This window comes from Podarcis pityusensis (assembly GCF_964106645.2).
Source record: "Podarcis pityusensis genome assembly, chromosome: 2".
In the NCBI taxonomy this organism is placed as follows: domain Eukaryota; kingdom Metazoa; phylum Chordata; class Lepidosauria; order Squamata; family Lacertidae; genus Podarcis; species Podarcis pityusensis.
This window is the reverse complement of record NC_138029.1, coordinates 38416093-38437020: the sequence shown is the minus strand read 5'-3', so window position 1 is coordinate 38437020 and position 20928 is coordinate 38416093. Positions and strand designations below refer to the sequence as shown.

Below are 20928 nucleotides of genomic sequence, written 5' to 3'. Positions count from 1 at the left end.
TAATGAGCCCAACACATATAATCAGTTGCCAACCCTGCCACTCAAAACAGCAAGACAAGCCGCAGCACCATGCTGTCACTAATGCACATAAAAATAGTTTTCACCTGGAACCTAGATGATAATAGTGGAGGTGCCAAAGAGGCATATCTGGGGAGGGTGTTACAAGGATGGTGTCCACCCCAGAAAAAAGCCCTTTCCTCACTTGTTACCATCCTAGTCTCTGAAGGTGAGGTTCCTTGGGCAGGTTCTAAGAAGTTCTTAGAATTTATTGTAGTAAATTTCTATCCTGTCTTTCTTCCGTAATGGAATTCTGGGCAGTGCATATGGGTTTTCTGGGTGATCTTCCCTCCAGGCATCAACCATAGGTAACTACTCCAGGAACAAACTGAAAGCTGTTTCAGGACTGGTGATGTGCATTTGTTGTGATGGTTCCCTTTTAGCAACCTAGCTCCTGAATTAGTTGAAGGTTTTGAATGATCTTCAATGACAGTCTCACATATAATGTGTTACGCAGTCCCTGGAAGCAAAGCATGGAAGTAACAGAAATGACAAGTAATCTCTCTCTCCCCCACCCTTTATCTGGCTCATCCTTATCAATACAAAAGGCAGATGCTCAAGTGTCATTGATTTTAAAGATTCTTCTAAGGGTGCACACACACCAGACCTTTAAAGTAAGGTTACCAGATTTTTTTTCAAAGAATCCGGGGACACTTTTTAAAAAGAGAGAGAGAGAGAGAGAGAGAGAGAGAGAAAGGTTATTTAAAAAAGGTTATATATATATATATATTTAAAAAAGCTAAGAAGTAATATCTTCTCTTCTGTGGCCTCCTCTGTCGTGCGGCCTTCCTCTGGGCCCTGGCCTGCTCTCTTGGAGCACTAGCCGCCATGGAGTGGGTTCAGGTCAGGCCTAGGCTCGGCCACGTGTCCTTGCTCTCCCAGTGCTCTCCTATCTCTCCTCCTCAGCGGCAGTGCGGCAAGGTCAGGGCTTCCCTCTTTTTTCTCCTTCCTTTTTCTCTCTCTTCCTTCTCCTTCTCCTCTCCTCCTTATCCCTGCATCAGCTCCAGGGTTTTCCTGGCCCCGGAACACCGCTGGGTAGTCGGCCGGGTTGCCAGGTGCTCTCGCTCCAGGCTCGATTTGGGTTGGGGGGTCAGCAATTCCCCCATTTGACATGCCAGGCATCCCCGGTTCCCCCTCGGCAGTGGCAGTGGCAGTCTCAGCAGCCCAGAGCCAGCCTGGTAGTGCACTTGGCTCTGTCTGGCTTCAAGAGCTGCTCGCTGCCATGGCGCCCGCCTTTTTGCCTTGCCGGAAGTCCCCATATGATGTGTCTTGTGCCGTTGAACCAATCATGCAACATTCATTCCCTACTAATAAATCTACAACACTTAAAATATAAATCCGGGGACATTAAATGAAATCCAGGGACATTCCAGGGACGGATTTTGTCCGGGGACAGATGTGGAAATCTGGGGACTGTCCCTGGGAAATGGGGACATCTGGTAACCATACTTTAAAGTGCATTCAAAGCACACACACACACACCAAAAATTCTAGAAAAAAGCCCTGCATATAAGAATAAAGCACATGCACAGTAGCTGGTAACTGTAACTGAAACCATACCAGTATTTTTAAAATAAACAATCTTATCACATATAGAAATGCTATTAACCATTTAGACTGGATTTCCATCTCTAAGGCTGCAATCCTGTATCCACACTTATCTGAGAATCATGTTCAATTTACTGAGACTTCTGAACAGAGCTGCAAGGGTTGCTCTCTTAGTGATTGCAGAAGTCGTTGCACACTGAAAAAAAGAAACAGATTATTTCAGTCTTGTAACATCTAGAGCCTTTTTGGAGCAAAGTGAGCTGTTACCTACATTTCCCCATAAAAATAAAGAAATGAGCAATGTCTCTTTATCACTGAGTTTGTCCACTCTTGCAGGCTGTAGAAGGACTTTGAAGCCCTGTGAAACTAAATAGGTCAGGTATGTGGCTGGGGCCATGGATACTATATTTACTTTTTAAAACTCTGTCATGCAGCTGAGCTCTATACATAGCTGCCTTTGCTCAAGGCAAAAGGCTTCGGCGGATGGAGTGCTTTTTCCTTTCCAAAAATGCCTATGAGTTTAATTAAACTTCAAGTATAAACCAGCTGGCGGGAGATACCACCTTATCAACTTGTTGACGGCTTGCAATTCCAAGTAAGTTATTATCTTTATTACAGAACTTCTGTTGGATGTTAAATGGGCACTATTTCTTCAGAAGCTTTGCTTTAGTCTCTTTCCTTTCAATAAGAAATATGTCACAATTCATTCCCCCCCCCCTTTCTTCTTGCATCAGGGAAATAGAATTGACTGTTGCAAACATTGGTGTGGAACAGCACTGCCCACAAATCTGTCCATAATATCTAACAGTCAGTAAAGAAATGAACCCCCCTAACAATTCTTAATTGGTTTTGTCATATTATGTTTGATTTTGCAATTCAAAATTGCTTTGTGTGGCGTTATTTAAAAGCAGAAAATTGCTTTGTGTATACTTTGATAAATCTCTCTGTGCATTGATAGATGCTGAATAAATAATAATATAATTCAAATAATGGCTGGGAACACCTTACACGCTACAGGTTCTGCTTGATTGCATTTTGTTAATGGAGGGGGACTTTTGGTCATGTTTACTGTAAAAGATATTGACAATCTCCTCTGCTGCCTAAATTTGTTCTCCTTTCTGCCAGGTAAAGATGGGTGTCCTAGCTGTGCTAATTCTCCCACTGCTGGTGGTTGGAATCAGCGGGATTGTATATATTTATCGGACAGTTACTCATCTGATGTCAAAATCTGCTGTGCGGAGCAAAGTTGTAGTGATCACTGATGCTCTCTCCGGTGTGGGCAAGGGTAAGCAGGTGCAGCAAATGACTAATAGCCTGTTGTGTGACACACACACACACTCTCTCTCTCTCTCTCTAATAGAAATCTGGGTTGCTGTGATTGCATTGTGCCATCCAGTTCTCTGGCACGTGCACCTTGAGGAACATTCAGAATCTTAAAGAATCCAGCTGCCATTAAAAAGAAACATAATTTCTAGACCTTGTGGTTGTCCATGAAAACTTTAAAATATGGCGAGCAATTGGCTCAGAAACCAATTGGACAAGAGTCAGGGCTTCAGCACTGCAAGAGACATAAAATCTATGTGTATTTGAACAGAACGGAACCTCTCAGTGGTGATATTAATGGAGGGAATCCTTCAAATGGCCCAGTTCATTCGCATCATGGATGCTTTAGCTAAGATTCCTGCATTGTTGGACTAGATGACTCTTAGGGTACCTTCCAACTCTACAATTCTACGATTCTATTATTCTATGATCCACCTGTGTCCACATTCTTTCCCATTCTTTCCTAAACTGCCTGATAAATTTTCTGTTGTCTTAGTAATGGAGTACCCTGTGGCCTTTGCATTCTTTCCCCTCAACTGTACCCTGACCTGAAACAAATTCAAAATTCTTCAGAAATCAATATGTTGCAATTGAACCAATTTAGTAAAGCTAAGTAAGATAGCTAATATTGTTATTGTTTGCATTCTACTAACCCTTGTGGTGTGGAGCAGGGCAAAAAAGTGCATAAACAAATTATAGGTATTGATAGGTAAATTAACCACCACCACCCCTTTTGCCTAATTGGTTCTGCAACAGAAACTGGGTCTTTCTTCCTTGCAAAACTTAGGTTTGCTTTTGGTGCCGACTTCTGGAATCCCAGTTGATGGCTTTATATACACCAAAATGAATTAGCAATAAAAGCAGCTGCACTGTATTTATTTAGAGAATCAATGTCCACATAGCATTCTCATCATAATACTAGAGAAATGTGGGCTAGGAAGAATGACAGTCAGGTGGATCCAGAATTAGTTGAAAAGCTGCTTTCCTACAAACACTAAGTCTTAGATGAAATAAATGGGTCTATTTATAGCCGGGTGGCTGTGCTGTTGCAGTGAGATCTAATTGCACATACAGTAACTATCAGGTGGCAGCAGGGCGGTATAAATAGATTATTTCTATAATCCATAAGTTATGCACCAGTGCTGAGCTTTAAGGTTTGAGACCAGTAAGAAGGCATGCAGAAGGCTCTCTTGAAGTGAAATTGCTTACAGGCTTTGGGGCGCTAAAGCCTTGAGCAGGCAGCCACTGCAGCAGCCGTCCAGTTAACGGATGGGCTCATAGCAAAAGAAGGTATCAGAGGGCTGGAAAGTGATCCATTTCAGCTGCATGGGGTTCTCTGATCAGCTTGTTGCTCTGCTGCCTGCCAGGCTGTGGAAACAGGATATGTCAGTTGAGAAATCATCAGGGGCTCATATGCACCATTTGGCAGATGCACTTGGGGAAGTTCACAAAGATGTTGCTGGAGTCTGGACTCTTAACTCCCATCATCTCTGACCATTAGCCATGTTAGCGGGGGTGGCTCAGCTCTATCTGGAAGGCCACAGCTTCTCGATCCCTGTTTAAGACGGTGCATAGGTGAGTTCTCTCACCTGACAGTTTGTTCCATAGCATGCACCCAGCATGTCCATTTCTGTCTGACATTAACAGCTTCCACTGCAGTGGGAGGTGGAGGGTTTGCTAACTGAAACATCATGATGTTCTTACATCTTCAGAACAACTTCACAACTGGTGAGACTGCACTGGCTGACCAGTTCGTTTCTATAAGAAAACTTGGGTGCATTTATTTGTTTGCACAGTTTATGGGTTTCAGACAATATACATGGTGCAATTTCTCAACTCTCTGAAGACCCACTATTTAAAATATAACCAATGCCTTGTGTATGTATGTGCTGCAGTGTTAAGAGAACATCTCCCCCTTGTTTATTTCAAACTAACAAGAATACAGGTACATGCTTTATATATGCTTTAAGCCAGGCATAGGCAAACTTGGCCCGACAGATGTTTTGGGACTACAACTCCCATCATCCCTAGCTAATAGGACCAGTGGTCAGGAATGATGGAAGTTGTAGTCCCAAAACATCTGGAGGGCTGAGTTTGCCTATGCCTGCATTAAGCCACCCAGAGTGGCTGGGGAAACCCAGCCAGGTGGCCAGGGTATAAATAATAAAATTATCATCATCATCATCATCGTCATCATCATCTAACCTGCATTATTCACTGGTTTATCTTTCAGAATGTTCACGAGTATTTCACACAGGTGGAGCAAGGCTAGTTCTGTGTGGTAAACACCTGGACAAGTTAGAAGCTCTCTATGATGCTTTAAACAGTGTGGCTGATCCTAGAGCAGTAAGTATCCTGTAAGGGACTGTGTAACGACAGCAGTATTTTTCCCTATGAAACAAGAGAAACAGAAGATATAAGCTTGTACCTTTTTCTCACTACTTTTGAATTAGGCTTTGCTGTCTCCTATGCAGGGCCAGGGTGAAGCAATGATCTCAGGCGGTGGGTTAGCTTCTGTAAAAGCAATTGTGCAGCAAAATTGGCTACACCTAGCAGGAAGTTCTCTGCCTACACCTAACAGGAAGTTGAGGGATCTAGCTCACTTTGAGATGGCACATGTAATTCCCATTAAGAATCTAATTATTGAAGACTTGTAGATGAGAAGAAGAGGTATTAAGGTCAACAAGGCAAACCCACCACACTGAAGGTAGCAGCGAGCCTACCCCGTCCCCCAAATAAAACCCATATGTAAACAAATAGATTTAAATAGAGCTTATTACCTTCCAGGACATACAGTGTGCCATAAGCAGAAAGCATGCATGAGATCAAAGGTGTGACTAGAAAAGGGTTAGCTTCAGTTGAATGCTTGGTGGTTGAAGCATGTTGATGTACTATACATTATGGAGCAGAGGGTTAAGCAATGTTTGGTATGACTATCAAATTGCAACTGAAAACAAGTTTTCTATGACAACAGTGTACATATGTTCTCCCCCACTGTCTTCTGAAATGGGCCCATTTTGACCATACAAGCAATCCCAATCATCTCTGGGTATCAGCTCAGGTGGGTATACAAAGTGGCTACTGGACAATCAGTCAGTAGCAACAACCTCTGAACTGGATAAAGCTTCACTTTGAATAAATTGCTACTAATTATATTCATAGTTCTTCTGTTGTGTATAAGGATATCCAACTGGATGCTGCTATCTGTTTCCCTAAACGATCTGTGAAGTTTATAGAAGTTATGGAAGTTGTCCCATATTTCTATATTTTAAAAATGCCCTTCAAGAAAGGGAAGTAACAATCCTTTGCTTCTTTTCAGACATTTACACCAAAGCTTGTCCTACTCGATCTGTCTGATGTAAACTGCATCCAAGATGTAGCTAAAGAAATCCTGGATTGCTATGGATGTGTGGATATACTTATCAACAATGCTAGCACAAAGGTGAAGGGAACAGTGCAGAACATATCACTGGAAATTGACAAAAAGGTTATGGATGCCAACTATTTTGGGCCTATAACGCTCACCAAAGGTATTTGGAACTGTGCCCCCTTACGACTTTTGTATCTCCCTTTAGAGGTGGGGCAGGTGGGGCACACTTTGGAAGCATTTCTCTTCTTGGAGAGGCTGATCACACTCATGGCATCTCCACATTACAAACTTGCATCAGTTTTGTGCTGCCTTCAAAGAATCTAGGAACTTGGTGATACTGTGGAATATTATCTGTTCAAGAGCTGTAGCCTCTTTGCAACACTACCATTTCCAAGATTCCCTGGGGGAAGCTAATGATATCTGTAGTGCAATATAACCTTAATGTCTAATGACTCCCACTAGTACTCTTGGACATGATCTGACCAAATATAAGCACATATTATCCCATTCATGCACATGTATTTATCTCCCGCTGAAATGCTTAATATTTCCTGTACCCATTCATACTAAGCTGTCTTAACAGTTACAACAGTCCGCTACCCACTGTATAGACACAATTGCAGCTAACATGATCATCCCAATAGATGAATAAGGTTGCATGGCAACCTTCAACTAGCAGAAACTGATGCAGAGCACAATGACATCTGAGTTTGATGTTGGTGACTACTAGTTCTTCATATATGGGCTCACTTGTGGAATGATGATGTTGACTACAGTTCCCATTGTACTCAGCCAATGCTAATGGGATCTGGAGTCCAACAATACTGGGCGGGCACCATGTTGGCTACCCGCACAGTAGGGCATGGGAACTAGGTGGCTACGCCTTAGTTGTGCAGTTTAAGAGTTTATTTTTTTAGGAGATTGGGAATAGGAATTTTCTCTTTCAATATTGGCTGCCAATAGTAGGAACTGTTCATGGTGTTGGGATACCGTTCTTTGAACTTGTTTTTCACTGATTCATATAGCCTTAACTATTACACAGGCAAGGAAAAGAAATGTTGGAGATGTGTTTAGATAAGGATCACTGCCCTGGCAACTGCATGTCTCTAAAATTATTCATTTTCTGCCATCTTTTCACCCTTGCAGCCCTTATTCCCAACATGATCTCCAGAAGAACTGGGCAAGTTGTGCTAGTCAATAACATCCAGGGGAAAGTAGGAGTGCCTTTTCGTGGAGCCTGTAAGTTTACAGATTGAGAAAATAACCATTTGTTGCAACGGTGCTGAAGCACTGCCCTGCGGGCCTGTTGCAGCAAGCTGAGCCCTTCCAAGTGGCCCATCAGTTCCCAACCTAATTTTCTGGTGGCGGCAGCAGCACTGTTCGTGGGGGAGGAATAAGTTCAGAACACCATCAGAGACTGAACAGTTTTAATCCTCATCTAGACAGAGATATTTCAAGCTCTCTGTCCAGCCCAGTACCATGATGAAGAATCAAATTACCCACTCTTTGCTCATCAGATAATTGATCTGATGAACAGAAAGGGGCAATTTTAAGAGAAGTTTCAAGCTCTCCACTCAGCCCAGCACTGTGCAAATGGCTCACTGACCACACATCAGTTCAATTAACTGATGAACAGGGATTTCAATTCTTATTGCATGGACTGTTAAATATGTTACTATCGGGCTTCCAGCTGACCACTAACCCCAAGAGTTTTTAACCCATTGAGAAAAAGCAGGTGTCAAATCTGTCAGGTGCCATTCCATTTCTCCATATTTTTCAGAAGTAAGAAACTGACGTGGGGATCCCACCCATAAGCCCAATGACAACTCTGAGTATTTCAGCAAAACCTGTCCTTTCAGTCAACACAATTTGCTGCTTCTTTGGGTTTCTGGAAGAGTTGAAAAGCCAACATTTAAAATAAAAGGCTCACTGTGAAACTGGATCTGTGCTATTGTTTGGTGCTAAAATGATCAGGAATTGGGTTTCTAGGAACCCAAATTTCTGTATATTATAACTGAGAGGATAATATACTGTGGGGAGAAGAGTTTATTTTTTTAGTATATGAGGTCATCTCTTTTTTTCCTCCTAGATGCTGCTTCCAAGCATGCTGCTCTGGGCTTCTTTGATTGTCTGAGGGCAGAACTGCAGGAATTTGGTGTTTGTGTCAGTACCGTGACTCCAAGTTTCATACGTGCATCCCATGTTCAACCACAGGCTAGCAACTGGGAAGCCTCTGTGTGGAAATGTAAGATTAACCAAAGCTGGGGTGGGGATGGGGGAGCCGGAATAAAAGGTGGAAGAAGAGAAGAGTGGAGCAGGCCAGTGTGGTGGGAACCTGAAATGAGACGCAATATGAATTGCATACTAGTAGTGGGTGAAATGGGGCATGGAGGGAGTTTAGACAAATTTAGGGGAATACATATATATCAACATTTCAACAAAGGGGACTGAGGCATGCATCTTCTTGCTGTCAACATTTTTTAAACGCTCGCTTTCTAGGAACAGCAAGAGATTGAGGAGGAGTATTATTCCAGTAGGAGTCTTGAACTGGTTTAAGCATTCTGTATCCTCTAACTCTGATGTGACAGTGGTATGAGATGGTTTGTGGTCTGCATCTAGGAAATCATTTCTGAGCCCACCTACCAAATGCTTACGGGATGTGCTGGCCCTGATCTGAAATAATAGGTAAATAATTTCAGAGCAGGGTCAGTGTGTCTCATCTTGCCACTTGCAGAGAAACATTGTTTCCCTCTTTCAGTCTTTTTCAGAAAACTGGCCAATGGTGTCCACCCTGTGGAGGTAGCGGATGAAATTCTCCGGACAGTGAGCAGGAAGAAGCAAGAAGTGTTCATGGCAAATCCCATTGCAAAGGCAGCTGTTTACATTCGCACGTTCTTCCCAGAGTTGTTTTTTGCTGTTGTGGCCGCTGGAGTGAAAGACAAACAGAAAATAGAAGATGAAAAATGATTTGTATCCTGCTCATCTAAGTTGGCCGTAGGGTTGCCAGAAGCTCTCTATTATATGGGCTGATCCATTGGGAAGCTAAAAGCAGGGATGTTAGCAGAAGATCATACAACTCAAAAATGAAACAATGAAATGTTTCTGGTTTGAGGATTTGGAGGCAGTGGAGTTGGGAATGGTAGTCTTTTCAACTACTATTAAAGGTGCACTCCCGGGCTCTGGAACTACAATCCCCAGGGTGCTTTGTGAGCCTTCGGAAACACCGGAAACACCTGGGAATTGCAGTTACACAAGAAAGTTAATAAAATGGAGGAAGAGGCTATGCTCTGCATGTTGGCTCTTGTAGTCAGAGAGGAGTCGTGGAAGTAGGGAGACCTAAATAGACACAAACAGAGAAAATGAGGAGGTTCAGGCACCAGGGATAACTGGAGAAATAGTTGGGGTGAGTTTATGTGTTTGTTAACAAAGTGTTGAGCTGGTAGGAAGCAAACTTGATTTAGTGAAGAGGAAATCCTCGGGAAGCAAAAGTGAAGTGCCTTGCCAATATCTGCACAAGAATTATCCCTCTTCCAACTTCAAAACTCCAAGATTATTTCAATAGCTTCAAGTAGGGTTGATTCTGATAACTTGTAACTGTAAAGAATCATGGAAACACTGGGTTAGCAGGGAAGAATTCTGTGTTTCGAAATCGAGAAATCTGTACATCTCCAGGTTTTAGGGCAACCGGATGATTTTTGAAGCCCCAAATAGGGATGAGGGAGAATTCAATTTTGTTTGCAATTTAATGAGAAACTACCTAATTTGTAGGGACGCGGGTGGCGATGTGGGTTAAACCATAGAGCCTAGGGCTTGCTGATCAGAAGGTTGGCGGTTCGAATCCCCACGACAGGGTGAGCTTCTGTTGCTCGGTCCCTGCTCCTGCCAACCTAGCAGTTCAAAAGCACTTCAAAGTGCAAGTAGACAAATAGGTACCGCTCTGGCAGGAAGGTAAACGGCGTTTCCGTGCACTGCTCTGGTTCACCAGAAGTGGCTTCATCATGCTGGCCACATGACCCGGAAGCTGTACGCCGGCTCCCTCGGCCAATAAAGCAAGATGAGCGCCGCAACCCCAGAGTCAGTCACGACTGGACCTAATGGTCAGGGGTCCCTTTACCTTTACCTAATTTGTAAGGATAAAATGGGAAGGGGGAGAACCATTTACACAACCTTGAGCTCCTTGGAGGAAAGGTGGGATACTAATGTAATAATAACTTAAATGGATAGTAAATATTTAAAAATGAGCATAGCAAGGTCAAAAACATGTTAGCTCATGTTTTGTGTTAGCCGGTGATGCATTTAAAAAGATGAGACTTTTCATAATGTTCAGCTGTAGCAGAGCTGGGGTAATTATTAGAGGACAATGTTGGAAGGAAAAACGAGAGGCGGTCAGTTACAAGCATGGTTGCACTTGCACTGATTTTGGGCTTAGGTCTGTATATATAATATCACCTGCAGTACACACTGTGCTACATCCTGGCCCAAGCCCTGCCTGCACTGCAGGAAAGCATGTTTGCAATGCCAGCAGAGCAAACACTATCTGTATAGTTGCAAGAGCAATGCCTGCACAGGGGGATAATATCATTGCATTTGTATTGGTTGTAGCCGGAGTGTGTGGAGGTTTTTAGATTGTTTGAGCAATAGGCATGCCTCACGTACTGCTTGCAAGAAACTGAGGTGACTGCATCCATTCTGAAAACATAGTGTGTGCATGTGAACGAGGGGAGGGGGCCGAACTGAAAAATGGCTGCTGTTAGGCTTGCATTTGCTGTAGAACTTTCAGCTGCTGGGGCCCAAACAGTGCACATAATGGAGGTGTGCTTGTCTCCTCCTCCCTGTTCCAGTGTAGGGATGGGAGACAAGCCCTACAAGGCCTTCCCTGACTCCACTGCCTCTTCCTTTATTTCTTCTTGGCCCACCAGCTTAAATTTATAGCACATGTGCTCCCTTCAAAAAGAGAATCCACTTCCTCAAAACACCCTCGTAGGTGTACACAACAGGAAAAACATATGACCAATACAATTAGGAATATTTGAAAAGGATGTGTATTTGCATTTCCCAGATTTCTAGGTTTCAGATCAAGCAACCCTACCCAGAAGTGATATAAATAAAGTCCTTGTTTCAACTTTGTTCATTGATTTCTTGTCTACCTTTCGCTAAAGGGTGGAAATAATGATTACTTTAAAAAACAACAAAGCTATAGCAGTGACAAAATATTAGGATTAAATTCCAAAATGGAACCATCCTTTCATGAGATTTGCATTCCAGTGCTACACAATCAGAGGGAGAAGTTGCCAGCATGAGACCCAGATGAAACAAAGACAAAGAAAGAGGGGGTTGCTGCCCAGTGTGGGTCCATCGCTCAATCGCTGTTACTGCTTTCCTCCTAACTGCAGGGTGAAATATGTTTGGGTAACCACTTGTTTGGACCTTTCCAATAGGTCATTTGAATCCTTCCTCCTTTTTTGTGACCTAGCACTCTGACATCCTTTAGGAAATGAACAAGAAACCTCAGAGTGGATAAGTAAGGCCGTGGAGCAGTAAGAGGCCCTATGGCTTCAGCAGACGAGGTGGCCGAGTGGTGAAGGCGATGGACTAGAAATCCATTGTGCTCTGCACGCGTGGGTTCAAATCCCACCCTCGTCGGCCTTTTGGCCTCCCATAGCAGATTCCTGGAGAACATAGCTGGTGCAGTACAGAGGAGTCAGATCCTACCCCATGCTCTGCGCTACAGTTCTGCGCCATGCAAATTCCATCCATCATCCTTTGTTTCAACTTGCTATCTATCGGGGTGGGGGTGGGGAATTACTGGCATGGGGTCCAGATGAAATAGATGAAGATAGCAGGGGCCTGGAAGAAACCTGGGGAAATGGGTCTTGGCTATAGTTGCTGCCCATTTTCCTCCTCATTGTGAGGTGAAATGTCCTTGGGTAGCTTCCCATTTAAACTCTCCCAAGAGGGCTGGTTGTTGTGTGGAGTTCAGTGACAAAAAGGATGAAAATGGAATGGAATAGAGAAGATCAGCATGGCCCCTGCCGAAGCATGATATTGAACTTTGTGATGTGTCATCCTTCAGCAGGGGCCATTTCGGCATCCATTTCCACACATTTTATCTTTCCATGAAGCTGTTTTGCCACATGAGACAAAGCTGTTGGGTGAAAGGGAGCTGAGAAAGCTGCTTCATGGTTTCTGTCTAAGCTGCCTATTAGGTGCTCATGGGGTCTGGAGTTTGTATCTCCTGGGGCTCCATGCTGCTAGGGGAAGGTGACCCTTTAGAAATTCCATAAACTTTGGGGGGAGAAAATGTTCCACAACTTGGCCTATCCTATCACAAGTACTGTGATGCAGAACACAACCACTCTATCATCCTTCAGGTAATGAACAAGCAGGTGCTGACTGGAATATGAAAGCCCTATAAGAGTGACAAGCCCTGCCACTATTACAGGTGAGGTGGCCAAGTGGTGATGGCTATGGACTAGAAATACATTGTGTTCTGTATGTGTGGGTTCAAATCCCATCCTTATCGGCCTTTTGGCCTCACACAGCAGAGTCCTGGGGAAGAACATGGCTGGCCCATGAGAAAGGCCTAGTCCCCAGCCTCATGCACTACAATTTTGTGCCATGCAAATCCACCACCCCCATGACAGGAGCTGGTCAACAATAAATCACATAGAATAAGTGATGTTAACTCTTTCTTAGAAGAAACAAGGGGCCGTGGACTGGCTGGACACAGAAGAGTGCTGGGAGGCACCAGCTGGAGAATCCCCAGGGGAAGAAGAGGCTCAGAGCCTGGGGATTGGTGGTGAGATGATAATGAATGGTCAGAGGGAGCAGACTGAGAGGAGGAGATGTCGGAAGCTGAAGAGGTAACAAGGTTTAGTGAGCAGGAAGAGTCTGTGGCAGAGAGCAGTCCAGAATCAGAGGCTGGAGAGGAGGGGGGGCAAGAGGCAGTGAGGCAGTTATGGGGACTGAAATTCCCCAGTTCCCTAAGTCTGTTCCTCCCCTGGGCCCACAACACTGAAGGCACAACTCCCTGTTGACATTAGTTGTGCTTCTGGCCCAAGGGAAACCACTAACAGGGCTCTCCCTGATTATTGTGGTGTACAGGGCATACAATATTAGGGTGGTTCCTGTGCAAGGATGACAAAGAATATCCGTATTTCTTTGAAGTCTCATTACAACGCACGATGAGGTGGCCGAGAGGTGAAGGCGATGGACTTGAAATCCATTGTGCTCTGCACGCGTGGGTTCGAATCCCACCCTCATCGGTCTTTTGGCTCTATAGAATAGAAGGGGGGGGGACTTAGCCATCGGAGCACTGACACCTCCACTTTTGCTCTGTGCAGTGCACCTCTCCCCCATCATCCTTTGCTGTAACTTGTATTCCAATGTTATACTATCGAAGGAATTACTGGCATGTGGTCCAAATGAAACAAAGGCAATGGAAGAAGGGGTCTAATAGGAGCCTAGAGATGGGCCCTATCCATAGTTGCTTTCTACTTTCTTTTTTTTAGATGAAATACCCTTGAGCAACCTCTCATTTATGCCCTTCCTAGAGAGCCGGTTTTTGTGCTCACTTTGGTAATATACGGGAGTTGGAATGATACAGAGATTAACATGGCCTTGCACAAGGAAATCCATGAAACGTACCATATATATGTATGCGCATGTGCATGTATAACCATTCTTTGAAATCTCACTGCAGGGCTGGGCAAACCTGCTGAGCAAATAGGAGCTTGTAAGCCCTTTTTCATGGCTGCTGTCATGAAGTGTTGGTCTGCTGTATTGGAATTGAGTCCCCTGGGGCTCCTCACTGCCAGAGGAGAGTAGGTCAACGTATCTTTAGAATTTTCCTCAATTTGAATTTTTTTTTTTAAAAAAACTTTCCCAAGATTCTCCACCCCCTTCTGTCTTGTGACAGAGGAAGCAAATGTTCCAACATTGTTTATGAAATGTACAAACTGTAGAGCATCCCGGAAAGACCAGAAAGGAGTAAGAGGACTTGCTAGTATGGTCACCTGTTGTCTAAGGTGGCCAAGTGGTGAAGGCAATCAACTAAAAATCCTTTGCGCTCTCTCTGATTGCATAGGTTCAAATTCCACCCTCATGGTGTTTTGCTGCTGACGAGGGAGGGCTGATAGTCCGCATGTCTGAGACTCCTGGTCCAGCATGGCGTGTTTGGAAGTCATGAAAAGCATGGACGAGGTGGCCGAAAGGTGAAGGCGATGGACTTGAAATTCATTGTGCTGTGCACGTGTGGGTTCGAATCCCACCCTTGTCGGTCTTTTGGCATCACATAGTAGATTTTTGTTGGTTATGTGTGGGAAAGGGGAGGGAGAGATTTGGGAGAGGTCAGGGTGTAGGTTGTCTGTGGTTGTTGTTCCCTTTCCTCATAAAAAGGTGAAATTTCAAGGGTGATTGCCCTACCCAAGAAGGCTTGTTCTTGGGTGGACTTCAGTGACACTAAAACTGAAAGAACACACAGAAAATGAGCATGGTCCCTGCACAAGTACAGAGAAAATTGTGCACCACTCCATCATCTGCTGCTCCCCATTTCTGCAAGTCCTAGCCAAAAACGTCCTATCTGAAACTCAAGAAAAGCTGCTGGTATGGATGAGATGGCCAAGAGGTAAAGGTGATGGACTAGAAATCCATTGTGCTCTGAGCAAATTGGTTCAAATCCCAACCTCGTGTTTTTACTGGCAAGGAGGAAGGACTAATCGTCTGTTGCCCCTTCTTTCTGGAAGCCCCTGCCCAACATGGCCTATTGGGGAGTTGTGAAAAGCCACCAGTGTGGACAAGGTGGCCGAGAGGTGAAGGCGATGGACTCGAAATCCATTGTGCTGTGCACGCATGGGTTCGAATCCCATCCTTGTCGACCTTTTGGTTTCACATAAGAGATTCCCGGGTGAGAACTTGACTGGTACATCATGGAGGCGTTGTCCGTGGTCCTGCACTGTACTCCTCTGTGCTGTGCATGCCCCTCTCCATCATCCACCAGAGGAAGGAGTTACAAGTGCAGGGCCCAGATGAAATAAAGATGCAGTCGAGAGCCTGGTGTGAGACCGGGGCAGTCCCCTTCCACAGTTCCTATTTCCCATTCCTTCTCACTGAAAGGGGAAAATATTTGGGTAATTGCTTATTTAAACTCTTCCAAGGAGCCTTGCTTCTTATATTAAAGGTAAAGGGACCCCTGACCATTAGGTCCAGTCGCGGATAACTCTGGGGTTGCGGCGCTCATCTTGCTTTACTGGCCGAGGGAGCCGGCGTACAACTTCTGGGTCATGTGGCCAGTATGACTTATTTATATTTATATTTATATTTATATTTATATTTATATTTATATTTATATTTATATTTATATTTATATTAGATGGCACACAAATTTGTGAAGTGTTTCATATATTTAAAAAACTTATTTTGCTGCTTTGCTGCTAAGTGGGAAACATCAGCTGATAGATAAAGAGCTTATTCAGAGAGCTTATTTGTGCCTGGAACCTCTCTGGTGTGTCTCAGGTCTGGAATAGAGTCCTCTAGGGCTCCTGGCTGTCAGAGAGCAGGATGTTGTTCCTTAAAATCTGTCCCGTTCTGGGAAAGTGTTTCACAAATCGATCTATACAGATAGACCACACACTGTCCTGCTTTGTTATGTGCTCCAAAATCCTTTAGGAAACACAAATACCACCACAGGTAATGGGCTCAATTCGATCCTGATATCGTGGCTGGCTGTGGTTATGATGTAGACGAGCAATGAAAGCAAGGGATTGGAAATACACTGGACTCCTCACAGTGGGTTCCAGTTTCACCCTTGTTTGTGTTTTTACTACTGAGAAGGGACTACGAGTCATCTGCTGCTCCACATGTCCAGCATGGACTGTTTGGGAAGCGTGAAAAGCTGCTCTTGGTGTGGCCAAGAGGAGAATGTGATGGAACTGAAATCTGTTGTGCTCTGCATGTGTGGGTTTGAATCCTACCTGTTGCCTTTTTGGCTTCATACGAGAGTTGTGGGGAGGAACTTGGCCTGCACAGCACAGAGGCTTCTTCTCATCAGAGTGGCCATCTTTTCTGTACCTTTGCTATGGATTTGTATTCTGATGCCATGTAATCATGAGGCCCACATGAAGCAAAGATGAAGGCAAGGGGCAACTGGTGCCCTATCCACGGTTGCTATTTGCCTTTCTCCTCACCATAATGGAAATATCTTTGGTCACCCACCCATATAAACCTTCCCGAGAGAGCTTCATTTTGTGTCTGTGTATGCAGAAACAGGAGCATGCAAATTCGGGGGCGGGGGGGGGGGGGAGGAACACAATTCCCCTCCCCTTATAAATTACATGGTTGAAATAAATCACAGGAAGGGTTGCTGTGTGGAAGGACTGTGACCTCAGGGATACTCAAAGCAAATTCCTGTACTTAGCACCTGCTCAGAGGACACCCTGTTCTTTAGTTTTAAGTGTTTGCACCTAGAGCCAGATGGTGGCTCTTGGGGGTTCCAGGAAAATGCAACTCAGGTCCTGCGACCCTGAAGCCTGCCCTCCCCTCCCCTGTTCAGTTTTCCTGTTTTGGGGACACCAGTTGCAAAGGAGGGTGGGATTTGTCTTCTGGAATTCTTTGAAACTCCCCTCTTTTGCGACATGGAGTAGTCTTCCTTGTAAGTAAGGTAAAAACAAGGTAAAGGACCCCTGGACGGTTACATCCAGTCAAAGGTGACTATGGTGTTGCGGCGCTCATCTCGCTTTGCAGGCCAAGGGAGTCAGCATTTGTCCACAGACAGCTTTCTGGGTCAAGTGGCCAGCATGATGATACAGCTTCTGGAGCAACGTGACAGAAGCCAGAGTGCACAGAAACACCGTTTACCTTCCCACCACAGCAGTACCTATTTACTGTATTTTTCCGTGCATAAGACTATATTTTTCCCTAAATTTTTTGAAGTTTAAAATAAGGGGTCATCTTATACACAGATAGTGCATAGTGCATTTTCTTAATTTTGGGTTAAATTATACATGAAAAAAATACAGTATCTACTTGCACTTGTGTGCTTTCAAACTGCTAGGTTGGCAGGAGCTGGGACAGAGCAACAGGCGCTCACCCCATAGCGGGGATTCGAACCACAGACCTTCTGACCAGCAAGCCCAGAAAAAAGGCTGGAGTCCAGTGCTTCTCAGAGTAACAATGGGCTACCACCTTCGCTCCTGATGGGCGTTAATGGAGGCTGGCATATAATTAAGAAGGCCTCAGTGCACGAAGAGCTTTTGCAGTACTAAATATGTAATGTCAGAGTCTTTCTCATGCAAGGAGGCTGCTCATTTTTTTCTGAAGCAAACAAAGGGGAGGGAGAGAAAGCGTCTCTCTCAAGATGTGTTCCCACTCTTTTCTATATAGTCTTTTCCTTTATAATCTGTGGCCCATTTAGGAATTGAAGCCTGCCAGTCCCGTTTGGGCGGGAAGATTCCGCCGGCTCCTCCCTCAGCGCGAGGTCTCCTTCGCCTCAAAATGGCCGCCGCTCTAATAAGCCTGTTTCAAAGACGGCGGCGTCTGCTCCTGCTCCCTGACGGAGCTCAGGGCTTAGAAGGTTGCCTGAAAGCTCGCCCCTTTCGGGCAAAACGTAAATTTCAAAGTTTTTCCTCTCTCCTAGCGAAACGAGGCGCTCCTCTTGTTTTACACCCCGCCTCCCCTTATCCAAATAACGGCGCCTTTTTCTGACCAACTGCTGGGCTTTCTTCGTAAGCGCAAAGAATCTGTCAGCCGAGCGCTCCCTCCAGCGCCCAACCTTCGTATTTATTTATATATATATAAATAAAACGATAAGGGGCTACACGGAATCGATATATATATATATATATATATATATATATATATATATATCTCGATTCTGTGTATCCCCTTATCTGGGCAGGAAGCCCCGTGGAAACACCGTGAGGAGGCTGACTCCTGGGGTGGATTAAGTGGAAAAGAGATAAATGGACGCTAATCTGCTAACGTGTTTTTTTCGGGGGGGGGGGCATAAATCAAGACTATTCGCCGCCGCCGCGGGTTTAAAACGATCCAAGTTATTCTGGTACTGGAGCTTTGTCCCCCCGCCCCACTCTCTCCTTACAGTAAGTAAGACTTAATCCTTCAAATCTTTTCGAAAGAGCAAAACGACTCAATTGGTTAAGAGAGGGTCTTGGTAGGCTAGTGTGAATAAGTATTGAACGAGCGCCAATTTGGGACGACTGGTTCCATGGTGTAATGGTTAGCACTCTGGACTCTGAATCCAGCGATCCGAGTTCAAATCTCGGTGGAACCTGCGGATCTCCTAGATATTTTTTTTTTGCTGCGGTGAGTGGCAGAGATTCAAAGGTTTCTTAAATAAATAAAAAATATGGAAAACATTTTTTGGGGGGAGGGGGAACGAGGAAGAAAGGGGAATGCGCCATTATTTTTTCGTTATGTTGAGGCTTATGCTTTTACATAATGGTAACGTTTTGCTGGGGGTGAGGGGCTTAAAACGTCTATAATTTCAGAATGTATGATTATCCATTTTAGATAGACAGATAGATAGATAGTTTTTTGTCGTGCAACGTATGAAAAGGTGGTGTTGGCTAATCGGAAGCTTGTCGGTCTTACAAAAGGGCATTTAAGAGCTATCGGATGACAGGTTCACAGTCGTCCCCCCATACAATAATATATATAATAATTATGAAGCGGAAATCTATACGCATTAATGTGAACCTAAGAGAACCTCGGGAACGTGCTAGTAGAGAACTTTTCAGCCAGCAGGGCTGCCGTGTGGTTCTATGGTGTAATGGTTAGCACTCTGGACTTTGAATCCAGCGATCCGAGTTCAAATCTCGGTAGAACCTGTGTGTGTGTCTCAGGTGACATTTTAGAGACGATTAGCTTTTTTATATATTTTTAAAATTTCCCCCTACCTCCCCTTATTTTCCCCCCTCTTTGCTTCTCTATTGAAAAAATAATATTTGGAGTGGTTGAAAGGTGCAGTTTGTTTTGAGGAATGGGGGTGGGGGGAACCACGTTGTTCTGGTAGGATTTAAAAGAGCTAGTCGCCGGTTTTGATTAAATGCGCTTTCCCTTGCCTTGAGTAAAAATAAAATATACAAAAATCTGCGCTGTCAGACAGAAAATGAGTGTTTCCAGGGAGCAAACTGTCCGCCCCGTATTTCGTCAGGAGTGCATGGACGGGTAGAAGCAGAAAGATGGACTCCTAAGGCAAAACAAAATTAATGCCTTTGCGAAACCATTCCTCTTTTTTGCTTCCTGCCCAATCAATCCGAAGAGGCGTAGTTTCCTTTCACAGGACGCTTCTCTGTAGTACATAAGGAGAAACATCCGTCTTGCTGATTCCAGATCCTTTTAGTTTCATATTTATTTCCTCACCTCAAAGGCCACGTGGTGAAATGGGACGAGCAAAAGCTATGCAGGAGTCCCTTTCTCTGTTTAATAATCCGAATTATCGGCCTAATAATCCTCAAATGGGGAAGACCATAGAGTTGTAGAGTTGGAAGGAACCTTAAGTGTCATCTAGTCCAACCCTCTGCAATGCAGGAACCACAGCTAACCACAGATGTGGGCAGGAAGTGAATTTGTGTGTCTCTGGATGGGGTTGCGCTCCCTCTGAGGTAGCAGGTACTTGATCTGGGAGTTTAAAACCTGAAATCCTGCTCCACCACACAGTTAATTTGTGGGGATTTTCGTTTTTAGCTTTTTAAACAAAGGTTACATGCATTGTGCTGGGTCAAACCTATATCTTGACGTGCTCTTGGCCTCTATGAGAATCTGCAGTGCCAGCAGGGCTCTTATAATGTTGATCCACATAAGGCAGGGGAGTGAGATGGAGAAAGAGTGCTGCATCCTCTGAGTGTCTCACTTGTATTCAAAAGTTATAAGAATTGTCCCCAAAGGAGGTGGCAACATTAGCACCAGCCTAATTGGCCTGACTGGTGTCTTTTAGTACAATTTAGCCCTTTCAAATTAGTTACCTGTGGTGCCCTCCAGAAAATGTTGGACTACAGTTCCCATCATCCTTGATCATTGGCTATAGTGGCTGGGGCTGATGGGAGTTTGAGTCCAACATTTTCTGGTGGGCACTCTGCTACCCCTGTGTGAGGGGGAAAGTGGCTTACAATGGAATCCTAGACACATTTGCTGAATTTAATGGTACTTAGTACTCCCAGGTCCAGAGTTGGAGCCTTAGTACCTTTGTAAGTGAAAGAAGCTCTTAAGTATGGGTAGGCAAACTAAGCCCCGGGGCCGGATGTGGCTCAATTGCCTTCTAAATCTGGCCCGTGGACGGTCTGGGAATCAGCATGTTTTTACATGAGTAGAATGTGCCCTCTTATTTAAAATGCATCTCTGGGTTATTTGTGGGGCATATTAATTCGTTCATTTTTTCCCTTCAAAATATAGTCCGGCTCAGACAAGGTCTGAGGGACAGTTTGCTGACCCCTGCTCTTAAGCGACAAGGAGCTGAGGAATGAGGCAGCCTAGATGTAACAAGCGATGGGTTGGCCCCACCATTAGTAGCTTTGCACAGGCAATAAATTTTGGGGCACCATGAAAGAGAGCAAACTGTCAATCAGTTTGGATGCTGAAAGAAGCCTGACTGAAAACACTAGAACTTACTTTTGAAT

At 44.4% G+C, this 20928-nt stretch overlaps 1 protein-coding gene across 1 annotated transcript; it reads left to right on the top strand.

Annotated features, from left to right (window-relative positions):
• Nucleotides 1-2036: 2036 nt before the first annotated feature.
• DHRS7C (dehydrogenase/reductase 7C) lies at nt 2037-11424 on the top strand. The gene is made up of 7 exons (XM_080994023.1): nt 2037-2200; nt 2731-2890; nt 5162-5274; nt 6248-6458; nt 7445-7537; nt 8388-8543; nt 9057-11424. The coding sequence occupies exons 2-7, from the start codon at nt 2737-2739 to the stop codon at nt 9263-9265; spliced, it is 936 nt and encodes a 311-aa protein (XP_080850149.1). The 5' UTR covers nt 2037-2200; nt 2731-2736; the 3' UTR covers nt 9266-11424.
• The last annotated feature ends 9504 nt before the right edge of the window (nt 11425-20928 follow it).

Coding starts and splice junctions, on each gene's coding strand:
- DHRS7C (XM_080994023.1), top strand. CDS start 2,737: ATGGGTGTCCTAGCTGTGCTAATTCTCCCACTGCTGGTGGTTGGAATC. Junction 5,275..6,247: donor GTGTGGCTGATCCTAGAGCA/GTAAGTATCCTG, acceptor GCTTCTTTTCAG/ACATTTACACCAAAGCTTGT. Junction 8,544..9,056: donor GGAAGCCTCTGTGTGGAAAT/GTAAGATTAACC, acceptor TCCCTCTTTCAG/TCTTTTTCAGAAAACTGGCC.